The sequence below is a fragment of the Neolamprologus multifasciatus genome, chromosome 17 (assembly GCF_963576455.1).
Source record: "Neolamprologus multifasciatus chromosome 17, fNeoMul1.2, whole genome shotgun sequence".
Taxonomy (NCBI): Eukaryota; Metazoa; Chordata; class Actinopteri; order Cichliformes; family Cichlidae; genus Neolamprologus; species Neolamprologus multifasciatus.
In genome coordinates this window covers 32,540,104-32,560,941 of record NC_140455.1, presented here as the reverse complement: position 1 = coordinate 32,560,941, position 20,838 = coordinate 32,540,104, and the positions used below count along the sequence as shown (strand labels likewise).

At 40.4% G+C, this 20,838-nt stretch overlaps 1 protein-coding gene and 1 non-coding gene across 3 annotated transcripts in view; one reads left to right on the top strand and one right to left on the bottom strand.

The window, feature by feature from the left end:
* LOC146499682 (suppressor APC domain-containing protein 1) overlaps positions 1-20,838 on the top strand; it is a 33,157-nt gene that overhangs the window by 1,043 nt on the left and 11,276 nt on the right. Inside the window, exon 2 of one of the 2 annotated variants that reach the window (XM_085137501.1) lies at positions 17,354-17,506. The exons of the other annotated variant lie outside the window; for it this stretch is intronic. Within the exon in view, the coding sequence (XP_084993627.1) occupies positions 17,354-17,506 (153 nt within the window). The remainder of the gene's footprint in view (positions 1-17,353; positions 17,507-20,838) is intronic. 2 annotated transcript variants of the gene reach the window in all.
* On the bottom strand, positions 19,877-19,959 carry trnal-cag (transfer RNA leucine (anticodon CAG)). The gene has a single exon. It is a non-coding gene; the product is annotated as a tRNA-Leu (tRNA).

Below are 20,838 nucleotides of genomic sequence, written 5' to 3'. Positions count from 1 at the left end.
TTAACGAGGAGGACACCAAACAGTAGACCCATTGTTGGGTTGTTTGGTGTTATAATATATCATAGAAGTAAACTATGTTGCTGTTGTTGTTGGTACCATTCAATGAATTGTTTCCAGAACAACTGAGCATGAGTGCAAAAACAAAGAGATGTTCTGTTGTTTCAATAACACCTTCATACAAAACACATTAATTGCACTCAAAATCAAATTTTACGGTTGAAGAAATCACTGGATGGATCAAAACCATTCATTAGTTTTGGGGAAATAAGAGCATTTTTACTAATCCACTGGTTGTGTTTTTGATAGAAGATTTAAATAATGGTAAACAGAATCCAGTATATGACAAAAAGTAACACCTTCATTTGTATCTAGTCACAAAAACTGATTTTCACCTTAAATAAACATGAAGCAAAAAGTTGGAGTAAATTGAAATATACAAAGTTAGCCTTTCAGCATAAACATGTTTCTGAGTGTAATAGTTATATTTCTATCCATCCAGCTCTTGTAAAGCATCGGGTTTCTCTTGCCAGGTATATGTATCTATTGATCCCAATGATTTCTTTTAGGTGGTGAAGTTCAGATTGTAAAATAATGTCCACAGATTTAGAGACCGGTGTTATCTTTAGAGTTGATTTGCCAACACCACAGTCACGTTTCAAGATAAAGCGTGTACCAGCCCTGTTAAAAAAATAGTCTGAGACTATGTGCCATACAATACTATCACAGTTTTATTACATTGTTTCTGCCAGTTTTAAAATCTATTACCTTTAACTCCCTTCAGGTTCCTTCCACAGTACGTGCATGTTAGGGTGTTTTTACACCACCTAACAGTCATGTTTTTTTAAATAGTTCTTTTACTTTAGTTCGATTTATACTTTTTTCCCAGTGGTTTGATTTCTTTTCACACAGAAAAAAAGCCAAGTGAACCAAAATGCGCAATTTCAAACCTTGTGAAGATGTTGAGCCTGTTTTGGCCACACGTGTCTGGTGAAGCAACAAAAGTAAATAGAGTAATGACGGTGCTGTGTTCTGGAGTACTGGAGAACATGGAAAATTTACATTCATTTCACAGCCAGTTACTAGACCGTAATGACCTTTGCACATCTATGGTACCCTGCCGCATCCCAAAATGCAAAGCAAACAAGGCTATGGAAAGGTGGTAGTTGAGTTGCTTCACATTCACACTACAAATAAACCACGGAGCAGTTCATTTGGAGCCCCCACCCCTTTCTTGCCATACAAGTGTTTTCTTTTTACTTTATACTTGAATACCTCCCACTTGTCTATGCATGATGTAATTTTAGTGATGTTCAGGGACCCCTTCAGTGTAGCTATTATTCGAGAAATTAGTTACATCCATCAATAGACTTGTAACACGCAGACAATTTTTTTTCATCTGCAGTCTAAATTCATTTAAATCATCACTGTCATCACTATTTCCTGCCTGCCTTCCTTTTATTTCTATTTTCGTTTTTATTGTGTCAGTGAGCACTGGTGGTATTTTTGCATCCCTTTTGCTTCTTTTATCTTTCTGACACCTATTCTGACACATCATTTGTTCCCTTAACTTAAAAAATATTATTGTTCTTTCCTGTTGTACTCTCCCGTTTCCTATTACTGCAGTGCCTCTTCACATGGGCAAAAAATGTACAGTTTCATTGCTTATCAGTGACATAATATAGAAGTCATCCAAGGGGCCTGTTAGCCAGCCAACGGCCCTCACTCCCAAAGGTTATTCAAGGATTTGCAAACACATACACGGACTATTTTTAAACTGTTTAGCACAATGAGTTATTCAAGTCTGACACAAGTAATGCTTTCCCTCCTTCAGGCAGAGATGCAGACAGAGGTTTATGAGCTCTTCTGGTCAATAATGCGGTAACGAGTGAATCATTTCCAGTGTGAATGCAACTTTAACCTCCTAGGACCTGGCGTCCACATATGTGGACATCACATTTTGGTAGGGATGCAGCGATACCAATTTTTTCAAACCGATACGATACCGATACTTGGATCTAAGTACTTGCTGATACTGAGTACAAAAACCGATACTTCTACCACACACACACACAAATGCAATGAATTGGAAGACAGGTTTTATTTTATTCTCTGCCGATAAAAAATAAAATCGTAATAAAAATGACCACAAAAAAAATTTCAGGTGAAAAATAAGCACTTCTGTTAAATTATTGCGGAGTCTCCACATTGTAATTTAACAAAATATCACTGAACTATTGGGCACCGTCTCGAGCTTTCAGAATAATAAATAAACACTTCTGTGCGGAATAAAATAAATACAAATTAGGTTTGAGAATAAAATAAACTTTTAAATTATTGCAGAGTGTCCAATTTCATATTGCGGCTCGAGTATGCTGAGAAGACGGTTCAATCCTATGCTTTCCACGACCGGCATTGGCTGGTCATCCAGAGAAATAAAATGAGTCAGAGCCTCTGTTATTTTAACTGCCCGTGGATTTTCTCTTGACATTTTTCATCGCTTTTCCAAAACCTGAGTTAAAGTTGGCTGTTCCGGTCCACACTGCTGACATTTTGTTTAGCCTAGCTACAGCAGCCTCCAGTTTCTCTTTTTTATCTGGAGCCGCCAGTCTCACTCGCCTAACCCTGTGCCTGTTTAGCGTGGGATGTCCCCCTAGTGGCCAATCTAAAAAACTACAACAGAAATGACAAGCCACCCTCTGACTAATGAAATAAGTTAGTATCGGTTCATGGTATCGGTTAACTTTTACGAGTATGAGTACACACAGATTTTACAATATCGGCCCCGATACCAGTATCGGTATCGGTGCATCCCTACATTTTGGGTTATTTAGACCAAAATACTCAATTTTGCTCTACAAGGGCCTGAGATCCACTTACGAGGACATTATACTGCTACTGTTCTACCGAAATTTTAAATGAATATCCTCATATGTGGCTCTCATTTTTCTTAGAAACAAAAATCAGGTAAAAAAAAAAAATCTGGTAATTCTTTGTTTTTACATTCGTTGGGCCCTAATATGCCCAAATATCAAAGAGAAATCAAAAATTGATATGTATCTATTGATCCCAATGATGAATTTTTGATTTTTGATTTTTGATTTTTGAGAAATCAAAAATTCATGCCGTGGGAGAGTTCGGGTCTTAAGAGGTTAAAGGGTCCGTTAGACTGCTATCATCCTCACGAAGAGTGGCACACACCAAAAGAGAAAAGAAACGACCAATTTGTGTGCCTTTTTTTGTTCTATTGCGTAGACATTCAATGACATATCAGTACAGATGCTCAGCGATTGCCAGATTATGTACAGGAAGATGCTGTAACAGCTTGAAAAGATGACACTTTCCGTGGAAAACAGAAACAAACCTCCATATTTTCTTCCGGGGTCTACTTTCTCCCCTCGTGTACTGATACACAAGTTTTGTTTCTATGGTGAGACCTGTCATTCAGCAGAATACTGTATCCCATCTGATGCGCTCACAGTGAAGATATGAATCGTGCTGTGGTGATGTCACAGATAGCTTGCGACACAACCAGCGTGGCGACCACAAAACCTCCTTAAGGCCTCGATTATGCTCTGTGGCGAACAGAGAGAGCTGGAGACCCGACAGGCAAGCAGTCATTCCTGTTATACTCCTTTGAAGTCTGAAGCCTGGGGTGCATGTGCAATTGGTGCAATTTACTTCATTCAGACCCTACTCCAACCCAGAAAGTATCATCCTGGCCTAAGCCTGCCTTGTGCTTGTACCAGCCCAGCAGCATCATCCAGTTGACCCTGCCTTGAAAAGCATTCACAGCAATCACATTGACTCCTATGCTAAACTGCCTGACTTTAAGGCAAAAATATTGTACCACTGAAGAAAAGGCCCTCCATTTCCTGTTAATTATACCCTGAGTGTCTGGTTTACACATATGTAATTCTTCCATTTGTACAAGAAATAACTGTTATCCAGTGTGCAAAGTTAGGTGGAGAGGTAGATCTACAAGTTAAAACAATACATTTACAGTAACTGCCTTTCTTTCATGCTCCATAGAGCATCCAGAAAGTGTCAGGTTACGGTTACGTTTCACGTTTCTGGAGAAGGTTGGCACTGAAAAATATCTGTCGCATGAATACTTACATGAGGGGACCCTCAGCCAAGCATCTTTGTCACATTAATGGAAAGATACAGTGTTTCTTTTTTTTAATGATTCATTGTTTTAGGTCTCATTTATTTTAACACTAGTCAGTCAGGGTTGTGGCCCACTTCCCTAATGCCCTACTAATCTGTGTGTGAGGTGGCCTTTTTATACACTGTAATATTTGAGGACTCAGCAGCAGACAATGAGTCCTCAGCAGCATGATCCCTCACTGTTTTGTCAGCTCTGTGACCTGTATTTACAGTCAGCTTATTGTTCCACATTTAATTCCTAATCCTCTTCTTGTTGTCTACAGTCCTGTGTGTGTGTGTTTTGGTGCGCCCGCCCCCTTTTCCCATTCTTAATCCTGTGCTTTATTTTGCAGTTGCATATGCAGTCATTAAGCCCATTGTAACGGCTCCACGGTCAGTGCCCATTGAATATATTAGCACTCTTAGTAAAACAACAGTCATCATAGTACAATGTGACTTGGTCAGAAGACTGGAAACTGCCATGGTGAGCCTTGTGATTGCAAAAAAGAGAAGAATACAGCCTTTTTTTATTATAATGTTACTGATTCAGTGCACAAACAAAGGAAACAACAGAGAGTCCACTAGGAACCCTATAATACACCTCCTTCACATTTATCTGATAATATTGACAATAATACTGACTTTCACTAAGCCACAGAATCACATTAAATTACCAATTAAATACTGTTAGTCACATGATTCCCCGTGCTGACATATAGCATATGTAGGAAGGTGTCACAATACACACTGAGGTTAGGCTCATGTTCCTTTGTGCCTTCATTATTTGAAGTACTGCTTTAACTACCAAATATTGTGCCATGCAGAACTTAAAATGCAGTTTGGTTTCATTCCGGATGAGATTGAGGTTTCAGAAAGGTGCGTGTCTAGAGATAATTTTCCAGCGTTGAAGCTTTGGTGCTGAAGATGCTCTGAGGAAAACACCAAAAGAGCATACGGCACGTACCGTACGCCAGTCTCGTTTGAGCAGGAAGCGTCTGTATTGAAGGGGGATGCTCTCATAGAGATAAGGAGGACAGAAAAACTGGTGAGAGGAAGTTGTTGGTTCACAGGTGCAGTGCGGGGGTTTCCACATCCTTCTACCCTTCAGCTCCGGAAAGCAAGCGCTGAGAAGAGGCTTACCACAGACAGGAGATTGTTTACATCAGTCATTATTTCCTGGCATACCACAACAAAATGCAGGCAAGGAGCAAAAGAGACACTTAATTGCACAAGAAGTAGAGGAATGGCAGCGAATTACGGGAAGTTGGTCTGCGTGTTACGTCACTGACATAAGGCTTCACAGCTGCCTGCTTACAGCCTTGCATTTGTTTGCATTTATGTCCACAAGCTAGAAGCTAACCTCCAGACAGCTCGTTTGTAGAGTATATGAGGAAACTACCCCCTGTGCAATACCAGATGGTAGTCAAGCATTTATATTAATATTTTTGTTTTTTGGAAACAAAATTTGACTATAATGATTGTAGCATAGACATGTATATATATATCTGTATGTACCATGCATATAACAATTAAAAGTCTATGTAACATTAGCATCATCTGTGTCAAAATGGATCTAAATCTAAATTGTCTAAATTTAATTGTACAGTTCAACAGTACGATGGCACAGTCTACAATCATTTGACTTTTAAGCGGTTTTCCTACGGGGCATATACGTTTTTTTTGTGTGCTGACAAGTGCATGTGTAAACGTGTACACACAAACGTTCATGCAACAGATAAGGATCTACACCAACATACAAGCCGTACAAGCAGTAAAGATACCTGTAGGCCTCAACCGTGCATATGTTACATAAAGTTAAAAAATAATAATAACAAGCCAGCTCCAGTAAGGACGGGCTGGCGAATTACAGGTAATATGGTGGTGGTGAAAAGTTATTGTGTTTAGAGAACAGCTACATATTTTGGAAGATCATTGTGGTTACTTTTTAGTGCACATCAAAATTAAACACCCACATACAGTGACTGTGAAGCTGTTCAGTGATAAGCTAACATTTTTGAGAATACTTCTTTACTGTCTTGGTGTGAGGTTCATGAGAAGCTCATTTATCCAACTGACTACTACCTGAAGTTACTTCCTTGTTAGCTTAGCTTAGCATAAAGACTTCAAAAATAAATATAATAAACTTTGTTTGTTAATTAACATAATGATATTTTTAGGTTAGCTAACTCATTAGAATCTGTTAATTAAAGCACAACCTAAATGATTTCACTAAATGATTTGATTTTGAAACCAGCTTGCTTATTTGCTAAGGACTAGCCTATAATCATAGCACAGATAATTGTCCGTTTTGAAATATAGTGTGACCAATTGTTACAAAATAGACTTAATGTTTTATTCGCTTTAAACCAAAATGAGCTACTTAGCCCATACATTTAGCAGGAAAGTGGTCGAGAGTGTTGGGACTAACGCGTTATTAAGTAACGCGTTACAGTAACTACGTTATTATTGTGGTAACGAGCACGGTAACTAGTTATTATGGCAAAATCAGGAACGCGTTAGTCGTTACTGGGATTTAGATAGGGTCGTTACTCGTTACTTCGTGTGGTGGTATCGCCACCGTATCGCGGAGCTTCCACAGATTCAGTAACATTAGCAAGTGGTGGAGGCAGCAGGTGGAGGAGAGAAAGGGGAGGCAGGAGGAAAAGAGACCCGAGGCGGCTGCCGGTGTCGTGCCAAACTAGGTATCCCCGACAGAATTTGTTTCCCCTGCGTCGGAAGCACACACTGGACTGTCCAAATCACGGACAAACAGTATCCCACATTGTTGATTTTTAGTTTACAAACACTTCTTATAATGACTAACTACTCCTGACATTTTTGAGATGTTAGCTCTTTATACAACGAAGTTATAGTGGGATACAAATAATATCAGGCTGATCCTGCCACAATTTGTTCCCCCTGTGTAAATCACGGACAAACAGTATCCAGCATTGCTGATTTTTCGTTCACAAAGACTTCTTATTATGACGCATTACTCCTGAAACTTTGGAGGATTTAGCTCTTTATATAGTAAAGTTACAGGAGAATAAAAATAGTTATCAGCCAAAATGTTAATGGTTTATTAAAATAATCCCACCTGACACCCGTGAGCAATAAATATATAATTTTCTGTTGTAACCCTCAAACTGAATTATAATGTAACGATACTAATTTTTCACAAAATGAAAACATCAGTACTTCTTGCGTGCTCCCAGCACAGGGGAAACAAATTCTGTCGGGGATACCTACCTTGGCACAACACCGGTCCAAGTGTGAACTGAACTTCAGGTAAGAAGTTATGACCTGCAGTCTATCTGGGTCAGATATAAACCAAGTTTAGGTGGAGTTTATTTTCGTTGTGCTGACTTTTTCCGTACTGCGTACTAGCTAGCATGACGGAGTTTCTATACAGCTGGGTGGGTGCTATGAAGTTAATGATGTTGAACTTTATTTTGTTCATAAGTTATTAGAGTTGCCAACCGTCCCGTCTGGTATTCAGAGAAAATATTACGCGTTTCTTATTGAGGTGAAAAGGAACAGTTTGTCCCGTAATTCAGCTACAATGAAAAAGACACAAAGCTGGAGTTATTCTGTGTCTTTGCTGCACAGCTGCCTCTTCTTCTTTCATTCTCCTCCCTCCCTCTCCTGTTTCTACTTCAATCATGAAAACTGATCAATGATCAGCTGATCGGCTCTCTTGTTTGTTTATCGCCCACTTTGCGCCAGAAAGGGGAAACCAGCGGATGTCGCGCTAAACAACAGCCGCACGTTTAAGCTTGATCAGCTGTTGTTAGAATTTATTTAATATTAATTTCTAGTATCAGCTGATGTTTGCTGGAGCCACAGCTGCAAAAAAGCTGCTGGTCATGATATCGGTTTGGTTATCTGGTGAGAGGGAAACATGAAGATGAAACCAGGAGATGTCCTTACTGAATCATCAGAGCTGAACAGGTGATGGAGAAACAGGTTTACCTTTTAGGTGACATGAGTTGAAGGGAAGTTATGAACTGTTTCTGAGAGACAACTAACCCCAGGATCCTTTTTTAGGTAGCTGACAGCTGGTAACTGTGCAGGTGCGGATCTAGCAAAGTTTTGCCAGGGGGGCCAGGTAGGGCATTAACAGGGAGAGGGGGGCACAAAGAAATACTTTTCTTTCTTATTCTCATTTAAAATGTCTAGCTTTTAAAAAATAATTATCTGAATCTTACAACAAACAATTGATAGATTGATACATATATACCATCAAGACAGTGAACATCACTGTCACAACAGCGTTTGTTTTCATTCAAAGGCTTTATGATTTTTCCTATAATGGTGGGCCGGTCTCTAGTCAAAATGCCCGGGCCGATTTTTTGTCCCAGTCCAGCCCTGTATGCAGCTCATCTGCAGTCTGGTGTTACCTACATCTTCCTATTCAGAAGGCAGAATTTCCGAGTTCTGAGTACAATCAAAGCACCACGACTGCAGTTTTTGTGTTGGATGTAAAAGGCGCACATGACGCTGTGACGTAGGCTAGAATCATGGCAGCAGTCAATGACGGTCCAGGCGTGGGATTTCTCTCGTGGAAATATGCACATTATCTTTTCCTTTCTATTGGTAGGTGGCACAGTGCACTTGTGGCAAGTAAGCAAGCTAGAAGACTGGCAAAGTTATGGAAGCAACACATTAACAAGAGAATTCTGAGTAAAACCAAAGTTACTTTCCCTAGTAACTAGTTACTTTGAAAGTAACGAGTAACTTGAAGTAACTGAGTTACTTTTGATAGAAGTAACTAGTAATGTAACTAAGTTACTATTTTAAAGTAAGTTACCCAACACTGGTCGAGACTGAAAACCATTTTAGTCTGATAGTCTACTGGAAGCTAATGCAAAAACTTCTTGGATGCGTTTTACGACACAGGAAGTTAAAAAAAAACCTTTTAAAATGTCCAGTAGCACAGAGAGTAAAAGGGTCCAGTTTACTGGCAAGTGGATGAGGCTGAGCCTACTCGGTGATATCCACCTGTCAGACCTGCCACGTCTCTAATGCAATTATTCCAGGTGAATGTGAAAAAAAATCACCTCATTCAGAGTGCTTATGGGGGGGGCTATCCACAGAAACCCACTGATTTTCTACCAAGTTTTAAACACTTGTTTTAATGCTGTAAAGTTTAGCAGTTCATCATTGGAGCCTACAAAGGCTTAACTGCAATTTTTACAACTTTGTTTATGACTGTAATTCCCTTAGTATTCAGCCCTGCTATATTTAGCATCTAAAACTCTTCATTTGCCTGGTTTTCACCTTAACTTGCATGTTTTTGTTCTGCAAACCATAAAATCTGTTCTTAGCAGGACATTAATATTGAATAGTGACACACCTTCAAAGCCAATGGTGGAGTTAAAATCAAATCAGGACATTAGTGCTGTAAAAAAAAAGAAAAGAAAAAAGAAAAGAAAAGAAAAAGCTTTGTGAGTGTAAAATATGTGAGGAGTTTCCATGGGAGTGTACACCCACTTGTGGAGGCCACAGGTGGGGTTGTCACAGAGGGTGGGGGAGTCAGTCATATATTATTTTCATATATGTGCTATGTTGAAAGAGCGAGTGTGAGAGAGTTTGCGTTGGGTCTGGAGAGACCGAGGGTTCAGGGTGGCAGCTAGTTAGAGCTGCTCACTGGGGGGATACTTGGTCGTCACGGTGAATGGCTCTAAGATGAAATTTGCCCAAAGAGACCCTGACTTTGTTTGTTTTGGGGGCTCCTCGAGGGGCTAGCGTTGGGGGGGGAAAGATGCAGACAGGAGAGTCTAAGATTTATTTTTTCAGACTTGCGGTGTCTCATGCACCATTTCCTGAGTGTGCACTCAGCGTGTTCCCACTTTGCATTTGATCTGTACACTTAAAGTACTATTTGTTCTTTCAAGAACAGCCTGTTCTCTGAGGCGGTGCTTTGTGAAATATTGTTTCTGCAGAGTGTATTTGTGGGCGTGGGGAGAGGGAGGAGGAAGGCTGATGGGCAGAGCGAGGCTGCTGTAAATCGATCCTTTGTTTTCATCTCGGCCTCTGTGTGTGTGTGTGTGTGTGTGTGTGTGTATGTGTGTGAGGAACTTGTTTTGGTCTTACTGAGGTTAATTCAATGTCAAAACTAGAGCAAAAGTCACTGCAAGGCAATATGAAACATTAAGTAAAACCAAAGCAAAATTTGAATTATTGCAAATGCATGTAGGCTTAATGTGACTGCATAGTGAATAACTGCATGGAATATACTAAGAAACTTAAGGGAAGCTATATTATATGTGCCATTCATAAGTCCAGGAGGGCTGTCTGCTTCTCCTCCCTGCAGCTGAGCTAAAAAAGGTGCTTCAGCTGTTGTGCTTTTGCCCTTATCTACATCTGGTGAACATCTGGTTTCCATCTGACTGTGCTCGTGTGGAACTGGGTTGGGTTGTGAGCGTGACAATAGTGCAAAAAAGAGAGAGAGAAAGGGAAGAGGAGAGGGTATGGAATATGTTCGTGAGCTTCGATAAAGTGTGCGTGACAGTCTGGCTGAGAGGACGAATGAGTTGGTGGGGTAGGGGGTGAGCTAATGACTTGCTGAAAAGAGAGAAAGATTGTGTGTACTTGAGTGTGTGTGTGCGTGCGTGCGTGCATTTTAACCTTGCCTGCAACCAATAATCTCAATGCTGCCGTGACAAATTAGGCACAAATCTTTGCTGATGTGATTAATCTCATTGTTTCACAGAAAGTTTTTTTTTTTATTTTTTAGACCAGAGAACCTCAACAGGTTTCAATGGAAACCTGTTGCAGTCCTGTTTTTTATGGCTCAGTTTAAAGCGAAGTATTATACCATGACTGGGGGAAAACAGGAGGGGCAAAAAAGTTGTAAAATTAAGTACAAAAAGCACCATCAAACCTATGTGTGATGATATGATGATGAATGTTTAAGATGTCCATCTCTGGGGGGAAAAAAGAAAAGGCCTTTGGTTTTTAAGGGGGCAGCAGGAGTCTGTATTAAAAATCCTCGGGGCCACAGGGTATTCATGGTAAGCAGGCCAGCTGGGTTGCTTAGGAACAACCTCTAAAGCCTGTATGAACCTTTCTGCATATATATTGTATTAGATAGAAAAAAAGATGTGTTCCACCTTTTGTTGATCAATATCTTTGGTTCTAGGCTTGGAAATGTGATTTTTAAAATTATTTTCATCCTTTGTGTCTCTTTATATTGTAATACACTGTTTATCTTGGCGTTTTGTAGTCCAAAGCTGCATCTATACTGCAAGCACTCATTCATGACTTTGAAGCTGACGGATGGCTTCTTGCAAAAGTTCCAGACTTCAGTTGTGTTGGCTACCCTCAAATGTGTTTACTACCAGGTCATATGTCAATCACTGAAATCCTTCGCCTCACTGGTTGTCACACAAATGTTTGACTTGAAATAATATTTTAATGCTAAAATAATAAAAACAAATATAAAAAAGCACATTTTTATTTTTTAATAAGAATCCAAATCTGTTACTTTCCTGAACAGACAAATGTGGTTTAGGTTTAACATTATGCCTGATTAATTTCAGTTGTTCAGTTTGTAGTTTTAAACAAGTTTTTAAAGAGCTTTCTGAAGTACTTGTGTTTTCTTGTTTTTATGGTATAATAAATCTCTTAATCACCACTAGTCCTGGGTTGGAACTAGGGGTGGGTTTTTATAATCGATTTATCGATTAAAATCGATTCTGGCTTGGATAACGTAAAATCGATTCATTAAAATCCTGAATCGATTTTTTAATATAAATTTATTTTGCCCGAAATGCCAGAATCTCTGGTGAAATCTCACAAAATTTCAACAACCACCAAACAGCTAAGACAGTAAATGAGAGCAGGAACATGGATTCTGCACAAAGACTTAAACACACAGCGCAACCCGCAGATCAGAATCAGTTAGATGTCGCCTTTCTCACAGTCGGGGCTGAAAGCCGACAGCGCGCTGATTCTGATCTGTCGGCGGTCCGCGCTTTGTGTTCACGCCCTTTATGCGCTGATTCTAAAGCTGTTAGTTTTATCTCTCTCCAAACAATATTGACCGAACCAGCAGCAAAAGAAGATCCAAACTAGGCTTCACATAAACAACGTCATGAATTCACTCTGACTTTTATTGTTTTGCTTCGACCACGATGCACAGCTCTCTCTCGCATGCTCGCTCTCTTGCGCGCTCTCTCTCCCTCTCTCTCTCTCTCTCTCTGTACTGTTTTCTGCATTATTCGCTTGCTTGTTACGCACAAGTCTACCGTTGTTTACAGCGCTGTCGGCCGACGGGTTTTTTTTTTCGTTTTATATACTTCCGAAAATAAAACCTAATTTCTGCCGTTCAATACCGAACAAATTTAAACTTTTTAAAATTATGCAAAATGCAAAACGCTCAGCCTTGTCTCTAATAAAACCGCTGTAACTTCAGAGGTAATGTTCATGTGTTGATTAATGGTTTTCTTTCGTTTTTGATCTACTGCAGAAAATTTTTATAAAATCCCAGAACAGGAAAATCACCTTCATGTTTTTCTGTGTTTTATCCTCAGCTACTTTGACACAAAGGCCTCTGCTGTGATGCTCACACCTTTGATAAAGTCTTGGTGTGTCAGCTTCCTTTTTATAGATACAAAAATATGTAAATGTACTGATCTGAATTATAATATTTCTGACTGTCAAAATTTCCCAGATTCAAATCAAAGTGAATCGAATCGAATTAAATCGAATCGAATCGAATCGAATTAAATCGAATCGTGGATCGAATCGATTCGGGACCCTGTGAATCGGAATTGAATCGATTCTAGAAATCAGTGACGATACCCAGCCCTAGTTGGAACCTCCTTTTGGTTTAAGAACCTTAATTCTTTGTAGCAAAGGTTCTTTGCTACAGTGCAGGACAGATCCATGCTTTCATGTTTAGGTTGACGTCTCCATCTGTGCTGCAACAGATGCTGGGGTTACCATCTTCTGTTGTCCAACTGGTGAGGTTAAGAAAGTTGTAGTCTCAGTTTCTCTTGTCTTCTGCTGCTGTAGCTTGCTTTGAGTTTTTCCTGACAACACACATGTTCGAGTTAATCTTTCTATCCTAGTCCCTTGAACCAGTCTAACTATTATCTGCTGACCACTGGCACTAACAAGGCATTTTAACACACAAAACAGGCACTTATTGAATATTTTCATATTTTGTGTTGCTTTTTTGATCTCTTATAAACCCGAGAAATAGTTGTATGGAAAAATCCTAGCAGATCAGCAGTTTCTGAAATAATCAGACTAGATTGTTGTCAGATTGTCTGGCACCAACAAGCATTTTACATTCAAAGTCACTTTAATCAGTCTTCCTTGAACTTCAGCTGGCCGTCTTAACCATTAAATGCATTAAGTTCCTGCGTTGAAATTTGGTCGACGACATGCACTGTGAGCATTTTCACAGGCTTACCTAACATAGTCGCCAGTAAGTCTACATGTAAATACATACTTTATCTTAGAGTAATATTGTAAAGGGGAAATGATGGTGCTATTTTTTACCTTTCTGGCAAAGTATTATACAAACCCATTAATAACTTCACCATTTGCTGCTCTGCTACATTATACTGTACAAACTGCAGATAATATTGCAAACAAACTGAACAAACAGTGTGATGATCTAAATATCCATAAAGCATCTTTTTCTACATTAAGTTCTGACACAGAAAAGTCCTCAAGGCCTCAAACACCCTCCTTAAAATAAACAGCCCTCAATGTGTGTTTATGATAAAGAAAGTACTGTATGTGCACAATTCAGGCGCCAACTACAGTGCGTGTATGTGTGTGTGTGAATCGGGGGGAATGTGGCTTATGGTGTAAAGTACATCGATTGGGCAACAACATTTGAGATGTGCTGTTAAAAAAAGTGTAGTTTGACACATTTGGTATCTTTGACAGCTTTCATTTTTGACTTTCATTTAAGTTTCGTGGGCCTGAGCAATGTTGGATAAACTGACCAAGTTCCAAGAGTAAAGGTAATGACACTATCTAGTCTCTGATAAAAAAAAAAGAAGCTCAATGTCTGAGAAAAAGTGCTGGCCGTAGGTGCGCTATCCCTAAACTACATCCACGAGGCCTTAATAGGTCAGATTACAGCCAATATATTGTACATGTATAAGCACACTTCCTGCAACTCATCACGCAATATTATTTTTGGCATGAACACATCATAATCAGGATTGAGTTTCCTCTCAAACCACTTGTTTGTTCCATTCCTATCCATTGCTTATATTTGGTTCTTAGGACAAGGAGGAGCCCGTCTGTAATGAGCTCCCTTGAGAGACTGCAAAGACATGTCGTTTTTTTTTATCACTGGTTTTAAGTGTGCGTGTGTGTTGAGGGGGGTTGGGGGGGAAATATGCTTAAGATTCCACAAAACTATGATCTGGAACAGTGAGCCCAGAGTGGCCCGCACTGGATATTGGACTGCAGAGGCGAAGGGAGCGTCCAAGCTTCTTTGGCGAGGAATAATGTGTCCATTCCACTTGACAGTGACTCTTCATGACTGTTTCACATCGCTATAAAGAGGGGCCGTGGCCCGTGTTAGCTGCTTCTTCTTCTTCTTCTTCTTCTTCTTCTTCTTCTTCTTTTTTTGTTGCAAACAGTTCTATAAGTATTCATGAAACACAGGAGTGACAGCGAGGGAGCAAATATGTGTGCGAGAAAGTGTGTATTTGAGAGAGCAAGACAGGAAGCAACCAGGGGCCCACTCTCAGCCACAAAGTAGTAGTAGTGACTAAAAACATTCACTTTAAGAGGAAGTGAGTTACTGTTGTGTTTGTGTGTTTGGGTATATAATTGTCTGTGTGTGTGCTAGAAACTTCAGACTAAATATGAATAACCTACAAACATGTATGCACGTGTTGCGTAGTATTATACCATGACTGGGGGGAAACAGGAGCGGCAGAAAAGTTGCAGCTTGTGTGAATAAATTTGCACCGTTTTATGTAATAAATGTGGTGAATTCACTCCTCAGGGGAGCCCACAGTGGATACCTTTGTGATCGTATGTTGTCTTACTTATGACCATAAGTGTACATAAAAACAGGCCATCTGTTGCTCAGGATATTATGAGCTCATGAAGCTTTAGGCTTCATTTTGGCAAGACTCACAGGTTTTATGATGAAACACACAATCCTCCCTCTGTAATGTAACTTTTCTATATAAAGGAATATAAATAAATGTAATATTTAAATAGAAATATTTTGAAATTGCTTTTCTGGGTCCTTATCTGGTCCTCTTTTCTGTCTAAATTTGCATCGTTTAGGAGAAGAAAAGTGGTTCCGTCGGTTTTTCATAGCTATAGTTTGAACATGTTGTTCCTCATGAAAGAAAACATCCCCATTAAAAAAATGGGGGTGAGGAAAGGTTGAAAATAGCTGACATACTTTTGAGGAAGTCTCTCAGTTGGCACTTAATTGTGTTGCTCCATCTGGTGTTTTGTTGAAGTTACTGCGGCACAGACTTATGAGAATATAATACAAAATGTCAGCTTTTAACAGTTTGTATTCTTCAGCAGGCAGTTTGGACTTATAGCTCCCTCTACTGTTCATAACCTATATCACACTTCAAGTAGGCTGTGGGGGAAAGGGGAAACGGAATGGAGAATATAAGATAGCATTTTTCTAATTTTCTGTTGTCCAATTTTGTCCCAGTTTTCTGTTTTTAACCTGACAGGAGTATGCTCTTCTATTGCCACAACCCACAGAAAACTACACACAGATGCAGAGATGCTCTTCTGCATAACCTGTTGTAAGGAATGCTTATTTGAGTTACTTTTTTCCTGTCAGTTTGAAGCAGTCAGGCAGTTTTCCTGTGACCTCTGACACCAAAGACGTATTTTCAATTTTCTGAAATACTCACTTACGTGACCTTTCATCCCCATTCTGTTTGTTCAAGTCATGTAATAAATTGAGTTGCTGTCATGTGATTGCACTAATGAGCAATTGAAGGGGTATGAAGTCTCAGGTGAGTATATATATATTGTAGATGACAAGATGAACAAGTCCTGCTATTCTACTGTATTGCAAAAATTTAATACCAGTGCATTTCTTTGCATTTGACCCAAACTCCTAACTTAAGTGCATTTAAGCTGGCATGGCTCAGATCAATGTGTTATCTATTATGACCCAGGTCATGATACTCTGTGATACTCTTTACTGTACAGCGCTGTGATAATGTAGTGGGTGGGACCAATGGGTGGGCACTGTACCGACAGGGAGGTCCATCAACACGTGTTGATGGACCTCCCTGTCGGTACAGTGCCAAAAGAGGCTTAACCGCACCCACTGAATAATCAAAACACAGTATGTACTGAATGTGATAGCCAGTCTCCCAGCAGCCTACAGTAACAGCTTAAAAGAGGTTTTATGGTTTGTTGTGTTTTGTTTTTTTTCTGAGCTTCTTTTTTATGAATATTGGTCCTCGTTTATCAGAGATTATGAGACCTTACAATCCTAATAATAATTTGATATTGTTTGATTTGCATCAGAACTCCAGCTAAAATATTACTATGGTATCACTCTCAGGGGTTATCTCTGTTACACCTCACCCACAGCAAGTTTGTTTAGGTTATACAGCAGCGTAATGGCAAACAGTCTTTTCACCAAAGTATTTCAAAGGGAAAGAAACATACAAAGACATACACTTGTGGTCAGAAATGCAAATGCAGTCATCACGCACATGAATGTCATGATAGTGTGGGGGGGTTTCAGGGTGTGTAGCATACATCTTTAATGACTTTAGTGACTTTGGCTGACAGGGTATTGTCATCACCCTGGTGGGCGGTCGGGCGATCGGTATTGACACCTAAGTTTCTCGATAACGCGACAACACGGTGACGTAGGAGCTTCAAACTAATATCATAAGTATGTCTACTAAAAATTTTGGACAAGTTCAAATCTCAGTAATCTCAACGTCAGAGGTCAAGTTTTCTGAAAATCTGAAAATCCTGTGAATGCAAACTTCAGAATGAGGCAACATAGGATTTTTAAACTGATACCACAGGTGTGTCTGCTCAGAGGCTGAGAAGTAGAACTAGCACACACCAGTATTTTATAAAGTCCAGAGTCCTCTTCAGAAGTAAATGCAAATTTTCTTACACCTCTCTGTGTTGTGATCTATTCTTTTATATTACATTTTATACTTGTTTATATTCATCAATATTTCTGCACCGTGTGTATTTGTGTGTGTTATAGTTGCAGACTGCAATGACACAAATTTATTGGAAGCTGCACTGCTGGGTGGGGACAGCTTCATTGAAGACACACCAGCTCCTGCATCCCAGCCTTGTTGGCAGCTTCATAAGAAAGATGGTGATGGCAGACCCTGAACCTGTAACTACCACAAAGGTTGTTTCTTTTCCTCTTGTTTTCAGTGCATTCTTGTATTACCAGCAGCTGTGTGTTGTGCTTATCCAGGTGTGCCTTCAGTGAGGAGGTGGAATAAGTGGATAGTATTCTTACCATCATAACTAATTGCACACCACCTGGAGTCATGACCGAACGGTCTAAGGCGTTGCGTTTAGGTCTTGCAGGAAACAGTTCATCGGGAATGCATGTGTGTGCATGTTTGAGTTGCTATTTGTTTCTAAGGCTATTTTACCTCAAGTTCAAACACATTATTCAGATTCCATTCAGTTTAGGGTTATGCATTTGAGATCATTCAATTGTATATTATGATATATTGACAGATAAAAGTGTGCTCAAGCATCTTTGTAGTCAGTGTTCAGTGGCTGAGCAAAAGCTCTGTGTTCTGGTTGCCTTCTCCCTTGGAGGTGTGGGTTCAAATCCTGCTCCTGTGACGAAGCATTTCAAATGATGGTATTGGTATTATCCAGCATCTTAATGAAGATATATATCATTCAGTATTTAAGAAATTTGTAAACATGGATTTATTTCTCACACATAAGTTGTAAGAAAGCTGATGGGAAACTCAGATCTTAAATGGATAGCACTGGGAATAATTGTGGGTTTTTAATGCTTCATGCACTGAGAACACAAAACATTGTGTGAATCAGTAGTGTATAAAGACTCGCTTCTGCTGCATTGCTCAGGCTGATCTTCAGCATCTATTCATGAGCTTGGTCCTACTTTCACCTGCTCTGTCTGCCGGTGCAGGCCTCCTTAGATGACCTGGTGGTACCAGGGCCCACAGGTGCACCATATCCATGCTGAGCGAGGATACCTGATATACTGCTGCAGCTCAGAGGTCCTGAGCTCAAGCTATCCTCTAGCCTCAGTCTCCTGGTAGCTTGTATTACAGGCACACACCACCGTCATCACATCAGAGTAGTGTCCATCAATAATGGAAGTAATGGCAAAGCAAATAACGACTGATATGAGATTTTCTTAATTAGCAGAAGTGTGTGTGATCATTTTGTTTATGCACTGTCAGATAAGCAATAAAACATTCAAGGATTTGTAATAATCACATAAACAATGACAAACTCAGGACACTGATGGAAATCAAACTGCAGGAATTCTGTTTGGCTACACAAGCAATTTTACATTCATGAGGCAGACCACAAAGACTGAAGGAAACTGTAAACCGGAGGCTAACTTCTGAGGTTTTTCTCAGTTTTTTACAAATGTCTGTGTGAATTGTGTGACTTTGTGAAAGGTGTGACTTTGTCAGGTCTTCCAGAGTAAGATGAACTTGTCCTCCCATTAATCAGCACAGGTATTATCAACTCTGTAACCTCGGTAGCAACAGCATAATGGGACATAGGCAGCTGTCTGGAATTTATAATTTTGCCAAACCTCATGGGCTATTGTGTCAGGATGGCAGAGCGGTCTAAGGCGTGCAACCTGTTCAGGTTGCAGTCTCCTATGGAGGCGTAGGTTCAAATCCCACTTCTGACAGCAAGTTTCTTGCATGTAGCAAATGGAACAGTTGAACAGTGCCCAACTAAGAGACCTGTGTTACTCAAATGCATCTTGTCAGAGTAACACTAAGAATAGTTGTACCCTGTTCATCTGAACAAGTCGGTTTCCCGCATTGAAAACACCTGAATGCAGTAGTGGCAGTCGAATCTACGCCTTAACCCGCTCAACCATCTATATCTTCCACAGTGCTTTTTGGTGATATAGATAATTCCACAGAGCTTCCTGTTTCATCTTAAGCCCTCAATACATGCCGCTGTTACAGAGGTTACAGATATGATATTGTTGTTGGTGCTTAGAACTTTGGTCTCATAAAAGCAGAAAGAAAAATGTGTTTTGAAGTGAATTCAAAGTCCAAAGCATTAACCATTACACCGTGGGAGTGCCAAAATAATGCCATTAGAAAATTAGCTGGAAATCATTGGATTGTGCTGTTGGCTGGAAAAGAAAATGAATCATATTAGCTTTAGTGGTTAACTTGCATTTTAATGGTATAAAGCTGATCATGTAAATAAAAAAAAGAAGGCCAGCCCTGATTTTACCAATAACGCTCGAATAACAATAAAGTTGCTCCAGTGATTTCAAATTTGCAGATTTGTGTAAAAGAAAGTGATTCTACTAGTATGTGATAGTGCCTTTAATAAATAGTTAGCACAGTGCACATGACAGTTATTATATGACTTCAGTAAATATATTAGTGACATGAAATTAATGACTTGCTTTGTTGTACATGTCAGCTGCAGCATAGTGGCAATTATTACAAAAGCCACCAACGCAGAATTAGACCTGACACAACACCAGCATCTTTACTTGAACAGTGTCAGACAAGGTAGTTGCTGTCAGAGGTGGGATTTGAACCCACGCCTCCAGGTGAGACTGCGACCTGAACGCAGCGCCTTAGACCGCTCGGCCACCCTGACACATCTGTAGTCATGGTTTCGTGAAGTTAAAAATTTAGGACGGCTGCCTATGCCATCTAAAATGTTTGGATCATGCTGTTGTTACAGATGTTTGGATCTTTAGCCATTAGAATTGTTGTCTGCCACCCTCCTGGGAAGAGCTGGAGAGCCCCAAACGAGAGGTCACCCAGCAGCCACGGAGCAGAGGCCAGAGGGGGTTGCGGTGACGTGCCCGCAGGCTCTGCCGGCAGCCAGCTGTGCCAGAGAGGACCGGGCCTCAGCACTCACCCGACGTGTAGACAGACATAAATAGACACTGTACACACATTCACACCCCCCAAACATACTCTATATCCCAGGTCCGGGTACCCCTGCCCCCAGAGGGGCAAACCATACCCAGACCCAGGAGATGTAACCCTTCTCTCTGGGGTGGAGGAAAGCAGATCGCCTCCTTATCTGCAGTAGCAGGGAGGCCCCGCATCCCAGACCCCAGTCCGACGGCCAGCACCTCCTCCCAGCCCCCCAGCCCTGATGGTTAACAGAACAGGGGTGAGTGAAGAAGTGCATTTAAAACACAAGAGGGCATGGTGCTTCCTGCCAGAGAGCAGCACGGCTCCTCCCGTAAACCCTCAGTGTCTATATGCATTTAAAATTGAGGGTAGGGCACCAGCGCCAGAGGTGGGTTTGAATACACAGACTATCCTCTGGATGCTGTATAACGTGCCCACCCCCAAGGCCCTATATTTGTGTGTTATGAGAGTGTGAGTAATGCGGATGTCTAGGTTGCGGAATAAAATTGAGGCACAGGCGGCCAGAAGGGGACAGAGGGGGAGTGCGTCCCCTGCACCCTGGTGACAGACCTGCACCCCAAGCCCTGCGTGTGTGTGGGTGCGTTTTCAA